Raw genomic sequence first — 22,683 nt, forward strand, 5'->3', positions numbered from 1 at the left:
TTGGACATATATCAACTGCCTGTAGATTTTCAAGATGAGTAGTCCTAGTATATATAGGCACGCTTATACGACCATCAATATTAATCAAAAGAAAATTAAGAACAGATCAACAATTCTAAATAATGAAAATAAATAATATTGTGATAATTTGATAATTATTAAACAATTTTAGTGCACTATGCAATACTACAAAGTGCACTCAATGATGTGTAAATTAAAAGTGCAGTTATATGAGTGTACTTTTGTAGTTTCATGTGGTGCATGTTTTAGAGTCACATACAGTTTGAGTTTAATTTTATGCATCATTGAATGCACTTTGTAGTATTGTGTCTTGCACGTTTGCACTTTAGTGCTGGTTTTTACTCGATCCGTGTGTACATATATTGTTAGATACACAATAATAAGATTAGAGAATATTTAATTTGATTCAAAATGTAGCTAATCATAAAATCAAATAAAATATTATAAGGTTGGAGTTGTAACATTTTCCATATTCAACAAAAGACAATTTCTATAGATTGGATGGCAATGTATCTGACTAGGGACATGTATGTTGGTTTAGGAGTTGTGGCCGGTCCACCGGATGAGATCAAGCCACATCTAATAACTAATAAGGTGTGTATGGATTGGTCACATTTTATTTAACCGTGTTTGTTACGTTCTTCTTTGTTTCTCTATAGAAAAAAAAATAATAGATTTGATTTTATCAGCATAAAATATAATATGTATGTAAATCAATTGCACTTTGAATAGTTTTAAATGATGCAATAATAATGAATGAGTGGCATATATTGAACATTAGGGATTCTTTATATAATATTTATATATGTATGATATTGCCAATTTTAGTCCACTTCATTAATTTTTGCCATATTGCGACCAATTTTATTTAGTCCTTGCCACTTTTAGTCCACCGTTAAAAATTTTCATCAAATGACCGTCCAAAACAAGAGTATTTTGGTCTTTTCATGCTTTGATCATCTCCTTTACCCTTTGCAATGATTTTTTTCTTACACATTTTCATCCAATGAACAAGTCCGGCAAAAGCCATAGCTTTGTAATGTGGCTCACATGACTTTCGTCGGACCTTTTCATTGGATAAAAATGTGTAAGGATGTGTAAGAAAAACCACTACAGAGGGTCGAGGAGATGACCAAAGCATGAAAACACCAAAAACACTCATGTTTTGGACGGTCATTTGACGAAAATTTTAACGGTGGACTAAAAGTGACAAGGACTAAATAAGACTGGCCGCAATGTGGCAAAAATTAATGAAGTGGACTAAAATTGGCAATGCCCCAATAACAGTAGGACCAAAAATGGAAATGACTCATATCAAATATAGAGATTTATTTTCATTTTATTAATTTATTTAATGAAATATATTATTTGCAAACAAATTAATTAAAGTTTTCTATAAATTAACGTGGTTGCACAACATTAACTTTTTGGGTCACACTTGTGTGAGACCATCTCATGGATCCTTATTCGTGAGACGGGTCGGGTCGGGTCAATGCACCATGCAAATGACACACTTATATGTGCAAATGTCATACTTATATGCTCAAATATAACACTAATCAAGAATACAATTTTGGTTACTTATTAGAGAAAAAGTAATACATTTTTCATAATAAGTACTGTTGACAAGTGCCACTCACTTATAAGGGCAAATATAATACTTTTGTGGAAAAATGTAATACTTTTAAATCGAAATGTAAAAGTATTGTATATTCCCATAAAAGTATTACATTTACCCTTATAAGTAACAAAAATTTTATTCTTGATTAGTATTACATTTGAGCATATAAGTATGACATTTGTGCATATAAGTGTTACATTTGCACCTTAACACGACCCGACCCGACCCCTCTCATGATGAGACGGTCTCACACAAGTTTTTGTCTAACTTTTTATATTTATGGAGTACTCGTTAATTAGTTGACACTAACACAATAATCAAATGAACCAATTTCAACAACACATAAATATAAAACATTCTATGCATATGACATTATTCTTTCTATATATATATATATATATATATATATATATATATATAGGCGCTCAGGTGCGAACCATCGTCCAGGAAGGAAATGAGAACGTCGCAGCCGTCCACGTGTCGAGATCAACGAATCAGATGTAATTTAAAAAAAAACGACGCGGTGGCATTTTCGTAAATAACTCAAATTTTGGTGCAAGTAATTGTGTTATAAGTGCACCTAGTTTCACTTACAAGTGCAACTATTTTCACTTACAAGTGCAAGTAATTTATCTTGTTAACATTCATGCACCTAGGTGCACCACTTATAACGTTAGGTGCAACTAGTTATAACACTAGGTGCACTTAGTATTGAGCTAACCGTACATTTTACTTACACCTGTAATACATTTACTTGCACTTGTGCACCTATTTTCACGTACAAGTGCAAGTAATTTACCTTATTAACATTCATGCACCTGGGTGCAACATACGTGCACACCTAATTATAACATTAGGTGCACCTAGTTATAACATTAGGTGCAAGTAATTATGTTGTAAGTGCACCTAGTTTCACTTACAAGTGCACCTATTTTCGTACCTATTTTTATTTACAAGTGCAAATAATTTATCTTGTTAACATTCATGCACTAGGGTGCAACCTAGGTGCACCTAAGTTATAACATTAGGTGCACTTAGGATTGATGCTCAGTGTACAATTTACTTGCACCTGTAATACATTTTACTTGCACTTGTGCACCTATTTTTACTTACAAGTGCAAGTAATTTAATTATCTTGTTAACATTCATGCACCTTGGTGCAAATAGTTATAACGTTAGGTGCAACTACATCTGGACACATGAGCGGATGACATGCGTTCTCAGTTTTCTCTTGGGCGGGTGTTCTCACTTGAACGCGATCCCCTCTCTCTCTCTCTCCATATATATATATATATATATATATATATATATATATATATATAATCCATAAATTTTAGAAATGAAACTAAAACTTATTAAATACCAATTATTTCTCTAAATATACTTTTTTTAGCCTTTCTAGGTTTTAACACAACCTAAATCTAAGAAGAGGGCAAGATATCCTTTTCATAAACTGTCAATTTTGTTTCACAGTCCACAGTAATTGAAAAAAAGAAGGGAATGTTGATTAAACATATTATTATATTATATTCCAATTTTGAAACATTGAGTCAGTCAAACCCTTCAACATCAAATTCCATTACAGCCACCTCATTGGGACTCTCATCTCTCTCAGTCTCTCTCTATCGATCTCTCTCATAAAGTGAACAACCAAACATCAAATCTAAACATAGATAACACATGACCTACTCACTACTGTCAACGTTGAACACCTATGAAATTACTACTAATACCACTACTATAATCTAGCTTTTCATTGTCATCATCATCATCTTCAATTCTTCCCATGAATTGTTACATCAAATCCATCTCAACCCTTCATTTTTTGGACTTTTAGGAATTTGGGATGTATACCTACTTTTTCAATTCTTGAGCGGAAGAAACTCAAAGAACTGGTAATGAGGGTTTACGAAGGTGGTGTTCATGGCGGGTGCCGCCGTGTCCTTGTCGTTTTCATTTTCACTGCCGCCGCTTCTAAGAGGGAAGAGCTGTAGCGTTTGGGAGTCGCTATCAACATGATCTTTGTAATTGGGTAGGTCTAGGAACAAGTTGAGATGCTGACGATGATCTTGGTTATTATGAGGCTGCAGCTTCAGGAGTTGCTTCGTGTAGTAGTCCATGGTTGTTGCAACCGCGGCAGTAGGTGGTGGCGGAGGAGATGGAGATGACAATTGCATCATTTGAAGCCACGTGGCATTCTTTTCGTGCAGACTCCTCCTTTGTTGTAATATTTCTGCTCCATCCTCAAACTGTACCCATCCTTCTGCTCTACATTCTGCCATCATTCCTGCTTTTGTTCCCCTTTGTATTGACCCACTTTTCTGCTCATCAATTAAACCAACAAAAACTTTTAATCACCACAAAACCCAACCCCTCACACATCTTCAACACATATATATGTAATATGACCCACCAAATATCAAATGAAATTAATTATCAAATTCTTGGTTTTTGATATAACACTTAAAATAGTTGTTTCTCACCCCGCACTAACCTCTCAATCAGAACGGTCAAGACTTTAACTCTATCACAAAAATTAACTTAAAAATCAAGGTTTGACCCTAATTTATGTACCGCTCTACAATTTATTGTGGAACTGAAATGGTATAATATGGTATCAGTTTCATAACCCTAGACAACTTGCTTCGTTTGAGGTCTTTTAAGTTCCAAAGGTAGATCATATCTTGATTTGGGACAACATATATACAATTTGGTACAAAGGAAAGTCAAATATGGTTGAATCTACCAATGTCTTTTCACTATAAAGAAACTCTACATGCATGGGTGCCCATATCAATTGTCCTAAGTGCAATACAATCAACACACCCAAAAAAAAACCCCACAAAATAAAGAGGCTATAAACCCTAGATAGCTAGCTGGCTATGTAGTGTATGTATAGGCAGGATAGAGTTCTTACAAATCACACAGCAGCACCGACAGAAAGGAAGTAAACCAGCTTTTGGAACATTTTTCGTTTTCCAACAAAACCACCTTTTTTTCTTGCCTCCCCTCCCACCACCCACATTATAGATCTCACACCACCTTTTAATCATATGCTTATAATTACCATTTCTTCTTGTGATTAACTAAAGCCCATCTCCCTTTTCATTATCACATACAATAATTTTGTACATTTCTAGGTTATAAAAAAATAAATAAATATTTTAAGAGGTAAATGAAAAGAAGAAATGTATGTACCGACCTCTGCAATAAGTGTACTAGGGGATGGCCAATTCTTAGTGAGTTGTTGATCGGCTTCAAAACCTGTCCTACTTGCCCCTGTTGTGTTCACATAAAGAAAAACAAAAAGATTTCACCTTTATTTGCGTCTCAGCCAACAATCGGAATAGAAAACACAGCTTTTTTATTTTCAATAACAACAAAAGAATCAGACAACAATGCTTTTTTGTTGTTTTGAAAATAGGTAAATAAGAGAGGGTCATGCATGTAATTTCCAGCTAAAAAAATATATTCCTCAAAACAAAAAAGAAAAAAAAAAAAGAATTGTTCGTTAGGCCTCCACACTTGCACAATTTTGTCGAGGATAAATCAGCATAAATTTTGGGAGAAGAAAATTGTGGAAGGGTAAATCAGCATAAATTAATTACCTGATTCTTTTCTTTCTGTGTTTTCCATGCAATTAGTGTTGTTAACGTTTGGGTGGTCATTATCGGTGGCGGCGCCACCAGCTGCGGCGGACTCGAGTTGGCGGCGGCGTTTTTGGCGCTCCCGCGCTTTGTGATTCTGAAACCAGTAAAACACGTTCTTCCCTTCTATCTTCCCGTACTTTCGGAGCTGCGCGGTGATGTGTTGGATTTGATCGGCGGACGGCGTTCTCGTTCCCCGCCTGTACAACTCCTCCAGGGTCTGTAGCTGCTCCGGCGTCGGATTCCACCTCGAGCTCACCACAACTTGGTGCGTATTGAATTCCCTCTTGCTTTGCTCCGCCGCCATAGCTGCTAAACAAACATACCCATCCATTATGTATATATGTATATATAAAAACTGGATTGCATTGCAAGAAGATTAAGGACGTACCAAGATGGTGATTAAACGCGACGAAATCATTTCCATGGATGCGGGCTAAAGCGCAAGAAGGATTGGGAGAGGCGGCGGAGGAAGTGAGAGGTCGGGGCATGAGGGGGCGGAGGCGGCGGCTGTTGAAGGAATCCGGCATGCTGAAATCTCCACTGTCACTGTAACCCATCATCCACATTTTCCCTAATCCTTATAAAATTTGGGTTGAAGAAAGGGAGACAAAGGGTGGGCAGAAAAGGGAAACAAAGTATGAAAATAATGGAGGATAATAGGGTTTGAAGGTCACATTCATAGGGCAAAAATGGGGATGCAAAAATGAGAGGTTGAAATGGTGACTTTGGAGCTGAACACAAGGTGGCGTTTTTGGTGATATTCAGAGATAGAGATTGAACACTAACACATGGAGACAGAAAAGAAAGAAATTTTGGGTTGTTGGTTCAAATCGAAACAAAGGTAAAAACACCTACGATGATAGTTACGTTGACGTCGTACTATACTATACTATACCATACTGCAGATACTACCCCCCTCTTCACTTCAAATATTATAAATTAAAATTAAAAATTTGAATGCACAAAAGAGAGAGGAAATTAAAGGTTAGCTAAGGAGAAGAATATTCATTGATCCCAACAAAAATAAAATAAAAGAAAAAGAAAAAGGAGACGATGATAGAGGAGACAAACTTTTTATGCTGCCGTGAACACAACAAATTGCTTATTTATGTTTTAACTCGTACAACTTTTTTTTTGTCTCATTTTATCTTGTAGTCAGATCAGATCATAATGTTTGAATACAAGATATTATATCAACAGAATATAACTTATTATTCTAATTGAAACATGAACGGTTTTTTTTTTTTTTTTTTTTTTAAGTTTACATATTTATTTTAATTAGATATGTGATGGGTAATAATTTGTAAATTATTATTTATATCCGTCAGTCGAGAATAAGAAAAAGAAAAAGAGGCGTGGAATTCTGGGGAGGGGGAGTAGGGCCAGAGAGTGTTATGGGAAGACGTGAAGGAAAAACGACGTGACGATGATGAGGGTTATCATAAGCCTCATCACCTCTTACGCTCTCATTTATTGTTCTTCTAATGTCCAGTGCCTTTCACACTTATTCTTAATCCGAACTGCCCCTCTCCTTCATCAGTACCCACCCACCCCCATTCTTCTCTTCATATATTCTTTATTCCTTCATACTTTATACATTTTTTTTCAAAGATCATACTTTATACATTTTTTTTGGCAAAAGGGTCAAATAGACCCATGTACTAACACTGATTGTTCATCCAGCACCATGAACTAAAATATGGTCCATCTAAGTCATTATACTCCTAATTATTTTTCATCTAGCATTTTTAGCCCATTTCTAACAAGTAACCCATCTAATTTGTTGACATGGAAAAATAAAATAATAAAAAATGATGACATGTTATTTATATGAATGTTTTGGATGATTTTGCCCTATTTCATTAATGAAGAAAATGATTTCTTGCAATGAAATAGGATAGAAATCAAAGTTGTTATATAATGTTTTAATTACAGTGTACTGCACGACTGTGTATGTATAGTGGGATATTCAAAGTTGTTCGGCAATGAAATTCCATGAAAATCAATATATTAAAATTAAATATAATAACTTAAGATATTATATTGGGTAAATTTTATTACTTTTTAAAAAATAATTTAATTTTTATATATCAATTTTCATGGAATCTCATTGTCGAACGACACTGAATATCCCGCTATACATATACAGTACACTCCGCTATACATACACAGTACACTGTAGTTGAAACTTTATATAACAACTTTGATTTCTGTCCTATTTCTTTCCAAGAAATCATCCAAAAATACAATATCTTAAGTTATTCAATTATCCAAAAATCCAAAAATATTAATTTATTTTTAAAATAAAATAAAATTTACCCAATACAATATCTTTTAAGTTATTATAAAAATAATTTAATTTTCATATATCGATTTTCATGAAATCTCATTGCCGAACGATAGTGAATACCCCGCTATACATACACTCATGTAGTTAAAACTTTATATAACAATTTTGATTTCTACCCTATTTCATTGTAAGAAATTATTTTTTTCATTAATGAAATATGGTATAAATCATCCAAAACATCCATATAAATAACACGTCATCATTTTTTCTAATTTTATTTTTCCATGTCATCAAATTAGATGGGTTACTTGTTAGAAATAGGCTAAAAATGCTAGATGAAAATAATTAGGAGTATAATGACCTAGATGGACCATATTTTAGTTCATGGTGCTAGATGAACAATCAATGATAGTACATGGGCCTATCTGACCCTTTTGCCTTTTTTTTTCAAAGATCATACTTTATACATTAATCATTATATATCTAATTAATATTCCATGTTGAAGACCAATCACTTGGTTATTATTGATGCAGGTATGGGGTTTGAGACCAAAGACAATTGGGTCTAGGAGTTAGGGTCCGAGAGTTAATTACGCTCAAGAAATAATCAGAACTCGCGAGTAATTCTTGGTATAGATTGGAAAAGGAGAGAGTTGGGGGTATAGATTAAACTGAGAAGTAAACTTATGGTGCTGAGATGCAAATGCTAGAGAGATGAAGTATGAATGAGACATGGGATCAAGTCCGAATGAGACATGGGATCAAGTCCAAAGGATTAGGATGCAAATAGTTTGGGGTCAGAATAAAACTGGGCTAGAATAAACTGGGCTAGGAATGTCAATTTCAACCCGAAATAAATAGGAAGGATTAATAAGATTGAAAATTTTAGAGTTAGGGCCAAAAATTTATCTCGATATCCTGAGCAACTTAATGTTATTCTTTGTGTTTACAAGTGATGTCGAGCAAAATATACATGGAGTTTATTGTAATCTAATCTTTAGATTTTTTTTTAAAAAAAAACTTGTAAATAAAATTTTAATAAATTTATTTCAAAATAAAATATTTTTATGAAACTAAATAATAAAAAGAAACTTATTATAATTATTATATTATAGTGTAAGTATATTAATTATTTTTAGTTAGAATATGGAAATGAAGGTTTAGAGTGATAGAGTAATGTATAAATTTATATTTATTACGTTAAATATGCTAGTTTATTACAATTGAAAGTTTAAAATGTTAATTTGAAAATGTCAAAAGCTTTAGCTGAGTCCGCTTGTTAAGCTTAACAACTCGAGATTTTAGGGTTACGGCCAATAACTTTAAACCTGACCAAAAATATTGATTGGTTCAAATCGATAAGCGCAAAAACTCGATAGGGCTACCCCAAAATCGAACAGGTTGGCTCGATTAACATCCCAACTCGCAACATACAGTACACAACTTGATTTGGCTATGTGTGGCTGAGCTTGGGGGAGATTAACATCCCAACTCGCAACATACAGTACACAGCTTGATTTGGCTATATGTGGCTGAGCTTGGGGGAGAGTGGCGACGGTGTGGCCATGTATGGCTGAAATAGGCAGCAAGGCAGCGGAGAAGTAGGGTGCAGGAAAGGGGGGTGTTGGTGCCCCGTTGGGCCACGGCCTAGCGTGGCGTGGCTAATGAGGGTGAAGTGGAGGGAGGTAATGAGGCGTACATGGATTAAGAAGGTATGGAGAGGGTGTAGGGTGGTAGTGGGTCAGCCAACATGTGATCGACGTAGCACACCACAATGCTCCTCCAATGGTGTCAAGTAGGGCTAGTTGGCCCAATATCATGGCAATGGACGTGACCGAGATAATGTGGAGACTTGGGATACATGACAAATTTTCCTGCACATAGGTGGTGGGAAATAAGAGGCAACATTATCCACTTGTTTTACGCAGATTCTAAGGTTATAGAAACTATAAATAGGGTTCTTTGCCCCTTATGGACATCATCACCTCTATCTCTCAGACAAAGTTTATTGGGCTTTGACCTTCATTTTCCATCATGTACTAGCCAAATGGACATTGGGCCTGTATAGCCATCTTTTTATTAATTTATTTATCTATTAGTAGCAAGCTTGTGCATATTTTCAAGGTATAGTTTCCAAGTAATATCAACAGTATTCTTCCCTTACACTTATTATCCTATCAACACAGTTTTATAGTTAGCCCAATCCACTAAAAACCATCATTTTGCACTGTTTGTGGGGACCACTACAAAAAGTACACACCCTTAAAATTTACTCCATTTCAAAACTTTTTTTTTTCAACCCAATCACTAAACGTATGTGTATGGCTAGATAAGGAAGCCAACGATCTCAAGAGCTGCAAGAATGGCTTAGTAGGTAGGGACGAGGGTTATCCCGCTCACGGGGGTAAGAATCACAACTAGAGGAGACGAGAGGAGAAATAGACACTCTCACCGTTATGGGGGATGCACCCACAATGGGAACTATCTTGGGCCCATCGGGAGCCGAGCCTAACATTTAACCATTCGCACAAGTGATAGGTGTTTGGTTGGCTCAACAACAAGTAAGGGCCCCGCCTGGCCAGGCACTAACCACTTGAGTACATCCCAAGTGGACATGTAACCAGAATGGGAGAGACTGGGACCCAGGGGCAGGGGACCCCAAGGGGTAAAAGACAAAAGAAAAAACCCTGTTCAGGAAGAGACAAAGCCTAACCCATAGTAGACTATGAATGAAATAACCAATCGAGCCTCATGCATCTAGGCCTAGAGGGTTAATAAGAAAAGGAAGAAAGCTTGGGCAGTTAACCTAGAAGAATAGGACAACCAAGTTAACCCAATGGGGTAGCTCAAGTGGCAAGTGGGCTCTCTTTGTGGGGAAAAATTTCGGGAGAACCCGGGTTCAATTTCCACAAGTTAACCCAATGGGGTAGCTCAAGTGGCAAGTGACGATTCCCCTTGGGCCAACTCCCGTGCCTCCCAGAGCAAGCGGGGATTAATCGGGTGGACCTGGACCGTTAAACAGACAAATAAAAAAAGGACAACCAAGTTGAAAGGAAACTTGAAGAGTTTATGTAGTGGAGAGAAGTAGGTGGATTATCCTTGATCTTAAATATCATGGCTGCCCCGCCCTTTACAAGTAGAGTCATGGAGGAATCCCCCATGAATCCCTTTCAAAAAACTTCAAAACCCCAAGTGTGAATGGAGTGAGGAACAATTATGGTTTATCAAGTTATAATAACATTCATGGTGGCCATGGATGCGGTAATGTGTAGGGGTTTTTTTCTCAACCCTCGGTGGAATGACACATCTTAGTTCACTAAATTTCCTTGCATGACGATCATTTCTTTCTATGATCTGGCAATTAAATTCATAACCCATGAGTGAGAAAAGGTAGGAAAAACTTTTCTTACTTGGGCACAGTAAAGTAAAAGTCCACCGAGAACCATAGATGACAAATCCACCGAGAACCTCAAGGGGAAAGCCTCAACCAACTACATCACTATGATGACAAAGGCCAGTTGGTATGCTGAACCCAGAGAAAAAAAAATAATTGTCAGCCGTGGCTCGAGTTGAGGAGCCTTCTAATGCGAATAAAAAGGTGATTGTGCATCATCAAGAAAAGCCCCCTAAACTGGGTAGGAGGCCATTAGGCGTAGGGTCGCTAATCCTGTGCGAACTGTGGAGATTACTCTGACACATGCCATTAGCATCGATGACTCTAACTTTGTTAACCGCGTAACCGAGTAAGGTTCTAGCTTATGTTAAAAGATTGCTGATTCCACATGCGACATGTAGCAGTTGCTATTGCCACATGGCGCAGTTGCTATTGCCACCTCTTACAAAATTTCCACATGTTTAAAGATTGCCGATTCCACATGCGACATTACCATGAGAATGATGAGTGTCCACTTTAAAGGTGGTAAAATCCTACTATAGTCACGGGAGCTAAAAAAACATTATTAATTGGGGCAAAAAAGCAAGAACGAGTGTATGGAAAAGAGGGAGCGTTGGACCCTCATTGGGATTTCTCGGTATGGGAAAGCCATAGGGTCCATTTGTTGGCCCCCTGCCCACATGTTGTCCTTGTTTTCTTTTTGGATAAGTTAGCCCCTACTGCCTTAGCTAGCATGCAGGGAAGGCGCTTAGCCTAATTTCACAGTTTAAATAGGTGAGCGCAAAGATTGTGACGTGAGACAGCGAGGTTAAGGTCCACTACTTCTTCTAGCTGTCTAAATAACTAGAAGAAGTAGAGAACTCGTGATGGTGCCATGGGGCTTAAGCCCATGGAGTTAGGTCCAATGAATATCGGAGCTCCCGAGCGAGTACGGTTTTAGGGCCTATATCGGAAAAGGATAAAGATAGGGGGCATATTAGACTAAGAAGTAGAGTTAGGAGACTCAGGTAAAAATGTTAGAATAATGATGGAGTATGAAGACATAAGATGAAGTCCAAGCGGTAGTGATGCGATTTTTTGGGGCTAAGGTAGAATTGGGCTAGAATCAACGGGATAAGTGATCAAAAAGAAGGGGGAAGTGTTTTGGAGCCATGCCAAGACCCCTTGTATACCAAACAAAATACAGTTGCGTCTAGTGCGACTTGGTTTGGTTATGTTTGGTTGAGCTTAGATTAGAGTGACGACGATGTCGCGATGCATGGTAGAAAAAATTGCAAGGTAGTAGAGAAGTAGGGTGGAGGAAAGAGCTGTGTTTGTTCCCCACTAGCTCTGTTTAGTGCCTTCTGAAGCCTTGTGACTTTGTTATAGGCCACGACCAAGTAATGCTGGCATTAGGGGTGGAAATAGGCTAGGCCGAGCCGAGCTTTAGAAATTTAGGCCAAGGGCTGCTATAGAAATCTAAAGCTTGGGCCTAGGCCTGTATGTAGGCTTTTTTTTTAGGCTCAAGCCTGAACCTACAGTTGGCCTAGCTTGGCCTGAAGCCTTTTTAAAAGCCTATTTAACATATAGGCTTTTAAAAAGGCTTCAAAATAGATCATAAATAGGCTTTGAGCCTATTTAAGGCTTCCATTTTTAAGCCTTTTAGGGTATATATGTAAAAAATTTACAAAAAATACCTAAATTCAATTGTATTATTATTTGTTATCCTATATAATATCATAAATAATAAACAATCAACTCAGATAATGAAGTTGCGATATTTCATTAAATATTATGACAGTAAGAACAGTTAATAAAACAAAATTAAACAATAATAATACATATAACAAGATTAGCAGCAATGTTTATAGTTGAAATCATAGTTTAGAATGAGATTTTGGAGGTGGAGGGTTAGAGTTTGGTAATTATATATACTTAGGATTGTATTGTAAATATATATATAGGCCAGGCCTGTAGGCCTGAAGGTCGAGCCTAGTATATTTAGGTCTGGCCTATTTAGTTTAATAGTCTTTTGAAATTGACTCGAGCCTGGCCTTTCTACTAAACGAGATAGGCCTAAATATGCTTTAAGTAGGCCTGAACATAGGCCCCTACAAGGGGCCTAGCCTATTCCCATCCCTAGTTGGCATTGCCAAGCTAGGCCAGGTATGGCTAACCAATGCCTCGGGTATGGTTGGTGAAAGTGTTTGGGGTGGGGGGTGTAATGCCTCGTACTTGTGTTCGGATAGAATGGAAGGGGTATAGGTTAGTAGTGAGAAGGTGTGCCATAAGTCAGTCAGTTGGCATTTGATCGACATTGCACCTTACGGTGCGCCACTGGTCACCGCATGGCCAGGTGTGGCATTGAGAGGAATATACTTATTCAAATTTGAAAACTTTCTTAAATGAGTACATCAAACTTAGTTAGACTGATCAATTACAATAGTTAATATCTCAATAATACATATAAAGGTTATGTTGAAATCTTAATTAAATAGTCAAAAAATACTTTTGTCAAAGTTAATGCACATCGGAAAAAAAAATTATAAAACATACTTGGCATGTGTTTTCTAAATGTGAAGACGTTAAGATAATTATTGAAGTTTGAGAATGATATAATTCCACAATTTCACTTTTCTCCTTTTCCACGTAGATGGATTTCACTAGTAATCTTGTTTACCACACAAATTACAAGTAAAAAATAAACTTGTGTTTTGATCACAAAGCCAACACACAATTTGTCAAGGTCTTCGCAACAGTCCACGAGTTTAGTATGTTTTTTTCTTTCTACAACTTTGTGTAGAGATTCTACAACAAAAATCAACATAAAAGTTGATTAACCCCTAACAAGTAGGGTGTTTTAGAAATTTGGATTAGCCTCTAAAGTTGTTTTAGTCTCTCTGAGTGACTGGATGCTTGAATGTTCTGTGTTGCCTTTCAAGAGAATTTTGTGTGTGTGTGTGTCTTCTATACCTCTTGAAGATTATCCCCTCCGCTCCTGAAATATCTATCTCACTTGCTTTTGGCACTTGTTTTAAGACATTTTTGTATATGCCCTTGTACTTTCTTATTACTTTGCTACATTTTTTTCATTTCATTTGTAGACATTTCTTCATCTTTTTTTCATCAAATACTCCATGACTTATTTGTTTTCTATTCTTCTTTATACACCCAAAAATTATACAAAACTACACGAAGTTAAGACTTCTAAAAATCATTAGATATGCATTCGACTATAAGAACGGATATAGAATTAAAATAGAGATAGTAATGTTTATAGATCTGAATGATGAAGAGTGAAATTTAGACTACCTGAGTCTAGGTCTAAGAGTTTATAAGTGGCTCCCAATTGTTAAACCTAATTGCTTGATTCATTGGATGACACTTAACCATAATCTGACCTAGTGCAGAGATAAGTTCAATATGTACTGAAATGCAGTAATGAATATGAAGATGTTAAAGCAGTAAAAACACCAAAAATTGGTAACCCAGTTCGGAATCTCAATTCCTACATCTGGGGGGCATCACTCTGATTGCCAAACTCTTCATTGATCAACACTATGAAATGTACCACAAATTTACAATCATGTATCTCACGGTAACTCTAGAAACTCATCACAGGCTCCATCCTAGAGTTCAACCTTGAAGAGTTGACAAGAACTTGATCTTCTGATCTTCTTGAATTGAGGCTCCCCCTTAATGATTGCACGAACGGCTTTCAGAGTGAATGCTTGCCCACTTGACTTCACGGAGAAGATGTATCTTGAATCAAAGGTAAGCTTTGTCAAGATTTCCTGTAATCATGTACATGAAACTTCAAGTCTAGATCTTTAGAGTAATTTTCTCAGCAACATCATAATGAGAGTTGGCTCATATTTATCCTTGACTAAATCTGGCAAGCGGTTGAAGTCTCAGTAACCAACTCTGAACATCTACAACACTTCGTTCAGTAAGTTGTCTTCAGAGTCTTCCAAGTTTTCTGAACTACTTCCTGTACTAAACTACTACTAGTCTAAGACACCTTAAGAGACTTGTTTTTTGAACTATCTACTGAACTAAATATATTGTCATAAAAACTTGGTACAATCCAGGGAGTTTAAGAAAACTCTTACTTAGTATTTTTATTAACAATCTCCCCCTTTGTAGCAAGTTTCTTGGCAATTCACAACAACTTTCTAATATATCAGAGATAGTTTAAAAACAGTCATTCATAACCAATGTGCCAAAAGATGATCATATCATCAATAAAAAGCAGACAACATAAGATAAGACCCAAGACCCTAAAAAAGATAATGTCTTCTAGCAGCTCTGAGGGTCTTAAAAAAAACAGCACGATCAATATCAAAATAAAACCAGTAACCAGTAACCAAGTAACCAAGTAACCAATGATTAGAAGGTTCTTCCTATTCCCCCTATTGCCAGGAACTTGTGAATCTGTAGCCACAAGACTCCTTAGCAGGACCAAGTAGGAAATCAACCCAAATATTAAAATAGAATCATTCCGATTCTGAGGGTTCAGCTTCCTAGCTGTTCAAGGCAGTATCAACTTCCGGTGGGTTTTCAGCAGTCTGTTTTTCACTTGCCATGGAGAGATCAGCATGTAGTTCAGGAGCAATAGCAGTCATTTCTTGATCTTTGAGTCTCAATTGTTCACGCAGCTGCATCTCTACTGTCCTCTTCTCAACAAGTATTTGAATGATTGTGTTGAGGTCTTTGATGCTTCTATCTAGATGCTGGGCTGTTAGTCTGCTGGTGTATGGGGCATCAAGATTTAATGCTGGGGCAGAGCTCCTTCCATGTTCTGGAAAGATATCAAGCACATGTGAGCCTTGTTTGAGTCGAGCATCAATCAGTCTGACTTGGGAGCATCTATGGGTTCATTTTGCTCTGGTCTGAATCCTTGTGAGTACAACACTCCATAGATTGTGCAAGGAAAAGGCAGTTTCAGTTTGCTTTCCTTTGTTGCAGGTTTTCTGAAGGTTGCCACATGTTTGAAAATTATGTCACCTAGGTCAACATGTATACCTTTTCCTATTCTGTAGATCAGATTGGCCACATGCAAGTTCAGGCTTCCTCTGTGCTCATTTGGCATCCAGTTCGTCATGGCGATCTTGTGCAGAATTGCATACTTTGTAGTCAAAGATTTTGCAAGCAGCATGTTTATTTCAGAAGGCCAATAGCTATATGTTCCTCCAGTGATGACCTTAGTGATTGTGTTTGCCCCAAGAACTGGATCCTCAATATCACTCGCATCAATACCCATGTACATGTTGATGATGGAAGGGTTGAAATTGTATTCCTTTCCTCTGAGCCATACATGCCCATATTGTGATGATCCCGCCTCCTTGATGGTCATCATCAGATTTGCATAGAATTCTTTTATGGCAATAGGTGGATAGCTTTTCAGGGTTGTCACATATTTGGTCAAATTTAGTTTCTCAAACACAGGCATGAGTTGGTACTGGGATTTGTGGAGTCCCGTCTTGCAGCAAATTCATCTGACAGGAATTGAGGGCTGATTGTTCCAAGAGGTGCAACGGCAGATACATCTGGCTAACTTTCAGGTAGCGGTGGCTGAGGGGATTTAGTTGGGATGCTCTTCTTTCTCTTCTTACTGCCAATGGCTTCTTGAGCGGCAGTTTGTTCAGCAGCTGGTTGTTTTCTTTTGGATTTTCTGACAGGTGATGGAGTTTCCTTCTCCTTCTGTTCAGTAATTGATGATGATCTAGTTTTGCGCCTTGAAATAGAGACCGGAAAGACTTGGATTTTTTTTCCACAGGATGTACATCAGCTTGTTCTTGTTGTATTTTCTTCTTGCATTTTGCTTTCTCTTTGTTTTTCTTCACTTGAGACAGTGGCAGATTGTCTTCTTCATCTGCAGGATCTACAATCTGTATTTCTGAGGCATTATCTATTTCACATTCAATCTCAAAGTCTAATGGGTTTGGATCTGGTTCATTTGTAGGGTTGGCTGGGGTTATTTCAGGATTTTGTTCAGTGGGTGGTTCTGGCCTAATTTCAACAGGGTGTGACTCTTCAGATTGGGTAGACTGAACTTTTTTTGGATTTGGTTGATTGGGTTTTTCAGTCTCTACTGGTTGAGATGATGGTAGTGATAGAACTGAACTTGATGAGGGTTTTTCAACTTTAGGAATGGTTACAGGGATTGATAGTCGATTGACAAGTGAGGCTGACCTCCTGTGTTCATCTAGGATGTTAAACAGATCAAGTTTGGAGAAAAAAGAGGCAGGGGGTTCTAGTTGATGTGAACCATATTCAACAGCAATCATAGGGTTAGTATCAACAGACAAAGACAAGTTTTTATCATGAACAGAGGTATTTTCAAATGAATCATCAACTGGTTCTTGTTTAACAGAAATTAGGGGCAAGGGTTTTTCAACAGTAGTATTTTCTTGATTAGTTTCTTCATCAGTATCCGAGAGAACAATTATTTCTTGAAAAGTTTGTTAAACACAAAATACCACACTGTTCACATATGCACATATATCATATATATATTTCAGTTAATAGACAAGGGTTTTGTAAAATAGACCTCAGTTTCCTTAGTCTTGAATGGTTCCCCAGTCTTAGCTGCCAGAGGCTTGAGAAACCCTTTCAGATAGTTGAGTTGTTCGGCTCTGGAATACCATGACCAGATGGGTTCTCCTCCTGGATGTTTTATCTTATTGTTGATGATCATCACCATCTCTCGGGATGCCTGATGTTGGATTTCAGAAGGATATCTGTTGGTGAGTCTGGCGAAATCGAAGTATTGTGACTCGTCTTGATCCATTAATGCTATTTGCATCAAAAACTAAAGACTGTGTATGAAACTTTTGAGAAGCTCGTAGGTTAGAATAACAATGTCTGAATGGTAGAGAGAGAAGGAGATTTGTGAAATCTTTTATTTCTACTTATTGCAACTGGTTTTTCAAAGGTCGAAAGACTACATGATAGCCGGCTTCTTCGCGTCACGTGATGAAGCATGATAGTCGTGGGAGACGTGCAGATTTGACGGTTGTCCTCTCCGTAATTAATGTTGTGGCAGCTTGGTCAGGAGGGTACACTGTTCCTCAAGTATCTTATGCTTATCAAGTAGGCATCAATATTTGTGTGTGATATTTTGTAGATAATAATAAGAAAAGAAAGGGAAAACGAAGATCAAAATAAAAATAAAAAAAATCAAAAATTTAAATGGTGGGTTGAGTTTGGAGTATTGTACCATTTGTTGCACTAGTTCAGTGGAATGTTACACATACCAAGGTCAGATTTGAGGGTGTTGAACCTTATTGCTTCCAATGACTTTGTGAATATGTCCCCTAATTGTTTGTCCGTTGGTATGTAATGCAACTTGATGTCTCCATTTTCCACAAGTTCTCTGATAAAGTGATGACGAATATCTATATGTTTAGTGCGAGAATGTTGAACAGCATTCTTTGCAATGTTGATAGCACTAGTGTTGTCACATTGAAGGTCAATACTACTGAACTTTAGACCATAATCGTTCAGCATCTGTTTCATCCATATAAGTTGAGTGCAGCAGCTACCAGCCGCTATGTATTCAGTTTCTGCAGTGGATAAAGAGATGGAATTTTGTTTCTTGCTGAACCATGAGACAAGATTTTTGCCTAAAAAGAAACACCCTCCTGATGTGCTTTTTTTGTTTTCCAGGTTACCTGCCCAATCAGCATCACTGTATCACAGTAGTTCAGATCCTGAGTCACGAGAATACCATAACCCGTGATTTATAGTCCTTTCACATATTTGATGATTCTTTTGATGGCATTTAGATGTGCTTCTTTTGGATCAGCTTGTAAACGTGCACATAGTCCTACACTGAACATTATATTAGGTCTGCTTGCGGTTAGATACAACAGACTTCCTATCATACTTCGATAGAGCTTTCCCTCAACTGGTTTTGAGTCTGAATCTTTTGTCAGTTTTACTATCGTGGAAAGAGGGGTCTTAGCTTCCTTGGCTGAGTCAAGGCCGAATCTCTTCACCAAATTTTGAGCATACTTAGTCTGTGATAGAAATAACCCTGATTTCATCTGTTTAACTTGCAGACCCAAAAAACATGTCAGTTCTCCGATCATACTCATCTCAAATTCTTTTTCCATGACTTAAATGAATTGTTTGACATTTGTAGGCGATGTCGAACCGAACACGATGTCATCTACATAGACTTGGGCTACAGTTATGTGATCTGAAGTCCTTTTGACAAATAGGGTTTTATCAGCTCCACCACGGTCGTACCCATTTTCAAAAGGTATTGTGTGAGGCGTTCATACCATGCCCTTGGCGCTTGTTTCAATCCATAGAGAGCCTTTTTCAGTTTGTAGACATGGGTCCTCAAAACCTTTAGGTTGGGCTACAAAGATTTCCTCATTGAGCAGCCCATTTAAGAATGCAGTCTTGACATCCATTTGGTTCAGTTGAAAGTTCAAGATGCAAGAAACAGCGAGCAACAGTCTTACAGACTTGAGTCTAGCAACAGGTGCAAACGTTTCTTCATAGTCAATTCCTTCAATCTATGAATACCCTTGTGCCACCAGTCTAGCCTTGTTTCTTGCCACATTTCCTTGTTCATAAGTTTTATTCCGAAAGATCCACTTTGTTCCAACTATGTTTGCATTTTGAGGACATGATACAAGGTCCCATACCTCATTCCTCTCGAATTGAGCAAGTTCATCCTACATTGCCCTTATCCAGTTTTCATCTTGAAGTGTTTCTTTGTAGTTTTTGGGTTCGAACTTTGAAGTATAGCATGAATATCCGGATAATTCAGCAAGACTGCCTTTCAACATTCCTCTGGTTCGAACACCAGCTGTGGGTGTTCCCAGTATATTTTCAGCAAGATGATTCTTTTCAATATGAGCTGGCACCTGCTTTGGTTGTGAGGTGGATTGTGAATCAACGTTCGTGTGTTGTTCAGTATCTGGTTCTGAGTCCTCTGGTTCAGTATCTAACTCAGACATTTTTATTACCTTCTCTTCATCTGATCTCTTTTGATTTTGATCAGGTTTAGTAACTGGCACATAGTTATTTGTCATTTGCGGTTGATCATCCACAATTACATTGATTGATTCTTGAACAGTCTTGATTCGTTTGTTGTAGACTCTATAGGCTCTACTGTTTGGTGAGTATCCCAAGAATATGCCTTCATCACTCTTTGGTTCAAACTTTCCAACCTTTTCTCTATCATTTGGTATGTAACATCTACTTCAAAAAATACGAAAGTATTTCAGACTTGGTTTCCTTCCTCGCCACAGTTCGTATGGCGTGTGTGACATCCCGGGTCTGAGGTAAACTCTGTTAATTATGTGGCACGCAGTATGTACCGCTTCTGCCCAAAAGGATTGAGGAAGCCTTTTACTATTGATTAACACCCGAGCCATCTCTTGGATAGTTCTGTTCTTTCGTTCAACTACTCCATTTTGCTGAGGGGTTTTTGGAGCCGAGAATTCGTGTCCGATTCCATTTTTGGAGCAGAAGTTAGAGAAGTCCTGATTTTCGAATTCCCTGCCATGATCTGACCTAATCCTCACAATTTTCACAATGTGTGACCCTTTTTCTTTTTGTAGCTTCAAGCACAGTTTCTCAAAACGTTCAAAAGTTTCTGCCTTATTTCTGAGAAACATTACCCAACAGAAATAGGAGTAATCATCAACACAGACAAATATGTATCTTTTACCTCCTATGCTTTCCACTTGTGTGGGTCCGATTAAGTCCATATGTAGAAGGTCCAAACATGAAGAAGTTCCTATGTGGTTGTAGAACTTGTAAGGAGCTCTGGTTTGTTTTCCAAGTTGACATGGCCCGCAAATACCTGTTTCCTTAACCTTGAACTTTGGTATGCCCCTAACACATTCATGGCTTATGAGTTGATTCATGTCTTGATAATTCATGTGTCCAAGTCTTTGATGCCATGGTTCTGTATTGTCAATAATAGTCTTGCAACACAGTAGGTTAGTAGATAAAGTATAACAATTGTCAGTGGATCTTATACCTTCCATGATAATCTTGTTTTGTTGATCCTTGACAATGCATCGATCTTTTGTGAATCCCACATTGAGTTTTTGATCACACAACTGACTGATGCTAATCAGATTTGCTTTTAGACCGTGCACCAGTAATACTTTTGACAGAGAAGGCAACCCGGCTACATTGAGAATACCAATTCCCATAATATCACCTTTGATTCCATCACCAAAGGTTACTTGTCCAGTATAAGGAATTACATTTTTAAGATATTCTTTACTGCCAGTCATATGTCTGGAACAGCCACTGTCAAAATACCATTTTCCCTGATCTTTTTCAAGATGCATAGAATAACATACTAGATCTGACTTCCTTACCCAAATTTGTCGACTGACGGGAGTCATCCATTTCTTCTGAAATTTTTCCATTCTCTGATCACTGTAAAACCTATAGCATTCTGGTCTTGTATGCCCCTTCTTGTTACAGTAGTGACATATTGGGGTGTATTTTCTCAGGTTTTTCCGTTTAGTATCTATTTTTGTCCAAGTGCTAGTGCCTGCAGGAACAAACTTAGTAGTAAATGACTTTTGAGAGTTTCGAATGTACCCCAGACCGTTTCGAATGTTGGGTGATCTTCCAGAGTCAAGTATCTGATTTAGGGTTGATGTTGTGTTCATCATTTGGATTTGCCTTTTTAGAGCTTCCAATTCGGTTGATAGTATCATCACTTGAGAGTTGGACTCAGCTAGTTCAGGATCTTTGTCAGCAACCAGTTTCTTCAATGATTCACTGTTCTTTTCCAAGAACTCATTCTCGGAACTGGTTGTCATGTGTGTTTTCAAGAGAATGTCCCATTTCTTGTACAGTTGAATGTAAGATTGTTCAAGTTCTTTATAAGACATTTTGTCTACATCTTCATGATCCAAGTAACTGTCCAATTCGAAGTGAGATTCAGTCATAACAGCAGTGGATGCAACAAAGTTTCCTGATATTTCTTCATCTTAATCTTGAGTCTCCACTAAGCATTCTTCATCACTCCAGGTGGTTACTTTCATGAGCTTCTTCCTTTTGAGATATGTAGCACATTCTACCTGGATATGCCCAAAGCCTTCACACTCTCTGCACTGAATTCCCTTATTCTTATTCTTACTTTCACCCTGTTGCCATTGATTAGGACGTGATTGATTTGCGTATTGTCCAGACTGATTGGACTGACCGGAGTTCTTCATGTAGTTTGAATTGGTTGAATTTTCAATAGATTTAGACGAATTTGACAAAGATGAGGAAAAACCGTTTGATCTGTTCGTCTGATTTTTACCACCTCTGTTTCTTCGATTTATCTGTTTCAGAATATTGGTGAAGTTTCTGGTGATCATTGCCACAGCTTCATCATCTAATTCTTCGACTTCTTCATCTGAGTCACATCCTTCAGCAATAAAGGCTACATTCTTCCCCTTTTTGGAGCTATTTTCTTGCGATAGGATGTCCATCTCATATGTCCTCAAATTGCTCATTAATTCAGCCCTAACTAGTTTATCCGATGAAAATGGTTCACCCAATACGGCAGCTTCGTTCTTTAATTCTTGAACCCTAGCATTGAATTCAACTATGGTTTCTTCATCTTTCATATGAAGCTCCTCAAATCTGGTGTGTACTTGTTGCATCTTGGTTTGTTTAACAGACGAATCTCCTTCATAGAGTTTTTCCAATATCTCTCATGCATCTTTTGCAGAGCTGCATCCAGCGA

At 37.5% G+C, this 22,683-nt stretch overlaps 1 protein-coding gene across 2 annotated transcripts; it reads right to left on the reverse strand.

Moving 5' to 3' along the window:
• Positions 1 to 3,143: 3,143 nt before the first annotated feature.
• LOC116013890 (WUSCHEL-related homeobox 1-like) lies at positions 3,144 to 6,163 on the reverse strand. 2 transcript variants are annotated; one of them, XM_031253851.1, is made up of 4 exons: positions 5,681 to 6,163; positions 5,251 to 5,601; positions 4,845 to 4,921; positions 3,144 to 3,963 (listed from the first exon to the last, which is right to left on the reverse strand). In XM_031253851.1, exons 1-4 carry the CDS (start codon positions 5,856 to 5,858, stop codon positions 3,505 to 3,507), a joined length of 1,065 nt encoding a protein of 354 aa, XP_031109711.1. In that variant the 5' UTR covers positions 5,859 to 6,163; the 3' UTR covers positions 3,144 to 3,504. The 2 variants fall into 2 exon arrangements, with proteins under 2 accessions (XP_031109711.1, XP_031109712.1); XM_031253852.1 differs by having other exon boundaries at positions 5,251 to 5,598; positions 5,681 to 6,152.
• Positions 6,164 to 22,683: the final 16,520 nt, after the last annotated feature.

Source organism: Ipomoea triloba, chromosome 3, assembly GCF_003576645.1.
Source record: "Ipomoea triloba cultivar NCNSP0323 chromosome 3, ASM357664v1".
In the NCBI taxonomy this organism is placed as follows: Eukaryota; Viridiplantae; Streptophyta; class Magnoliopsida; order Solanales; family Convolvulaceae; genus Ipomoea; species Ipomoea triloba.

Coding starts and splice junctions, on each gene's coding strand:
- LOC116013890 (XM_031253851.1), bottom strand. CDS start 5,858: ATGTGGATGATGGGTTACAGTGACAGTGGAGATTTCAGCATGCCGGAT. Junction 5,602..5,680: donor CGCGTTTAATCACCATCTTG/GTACGTCCTTAA, acceptor ATGTTTGTTTAG/CAGCTATGGCGGCGGAGCAA. Junction 4,922..5,250: donor CACAGAAAGAAAAGAATCAG/GTAATTAATTTA, acceptor TGAACACAACAG/GGGCAAGTAGGACAGGTTTT.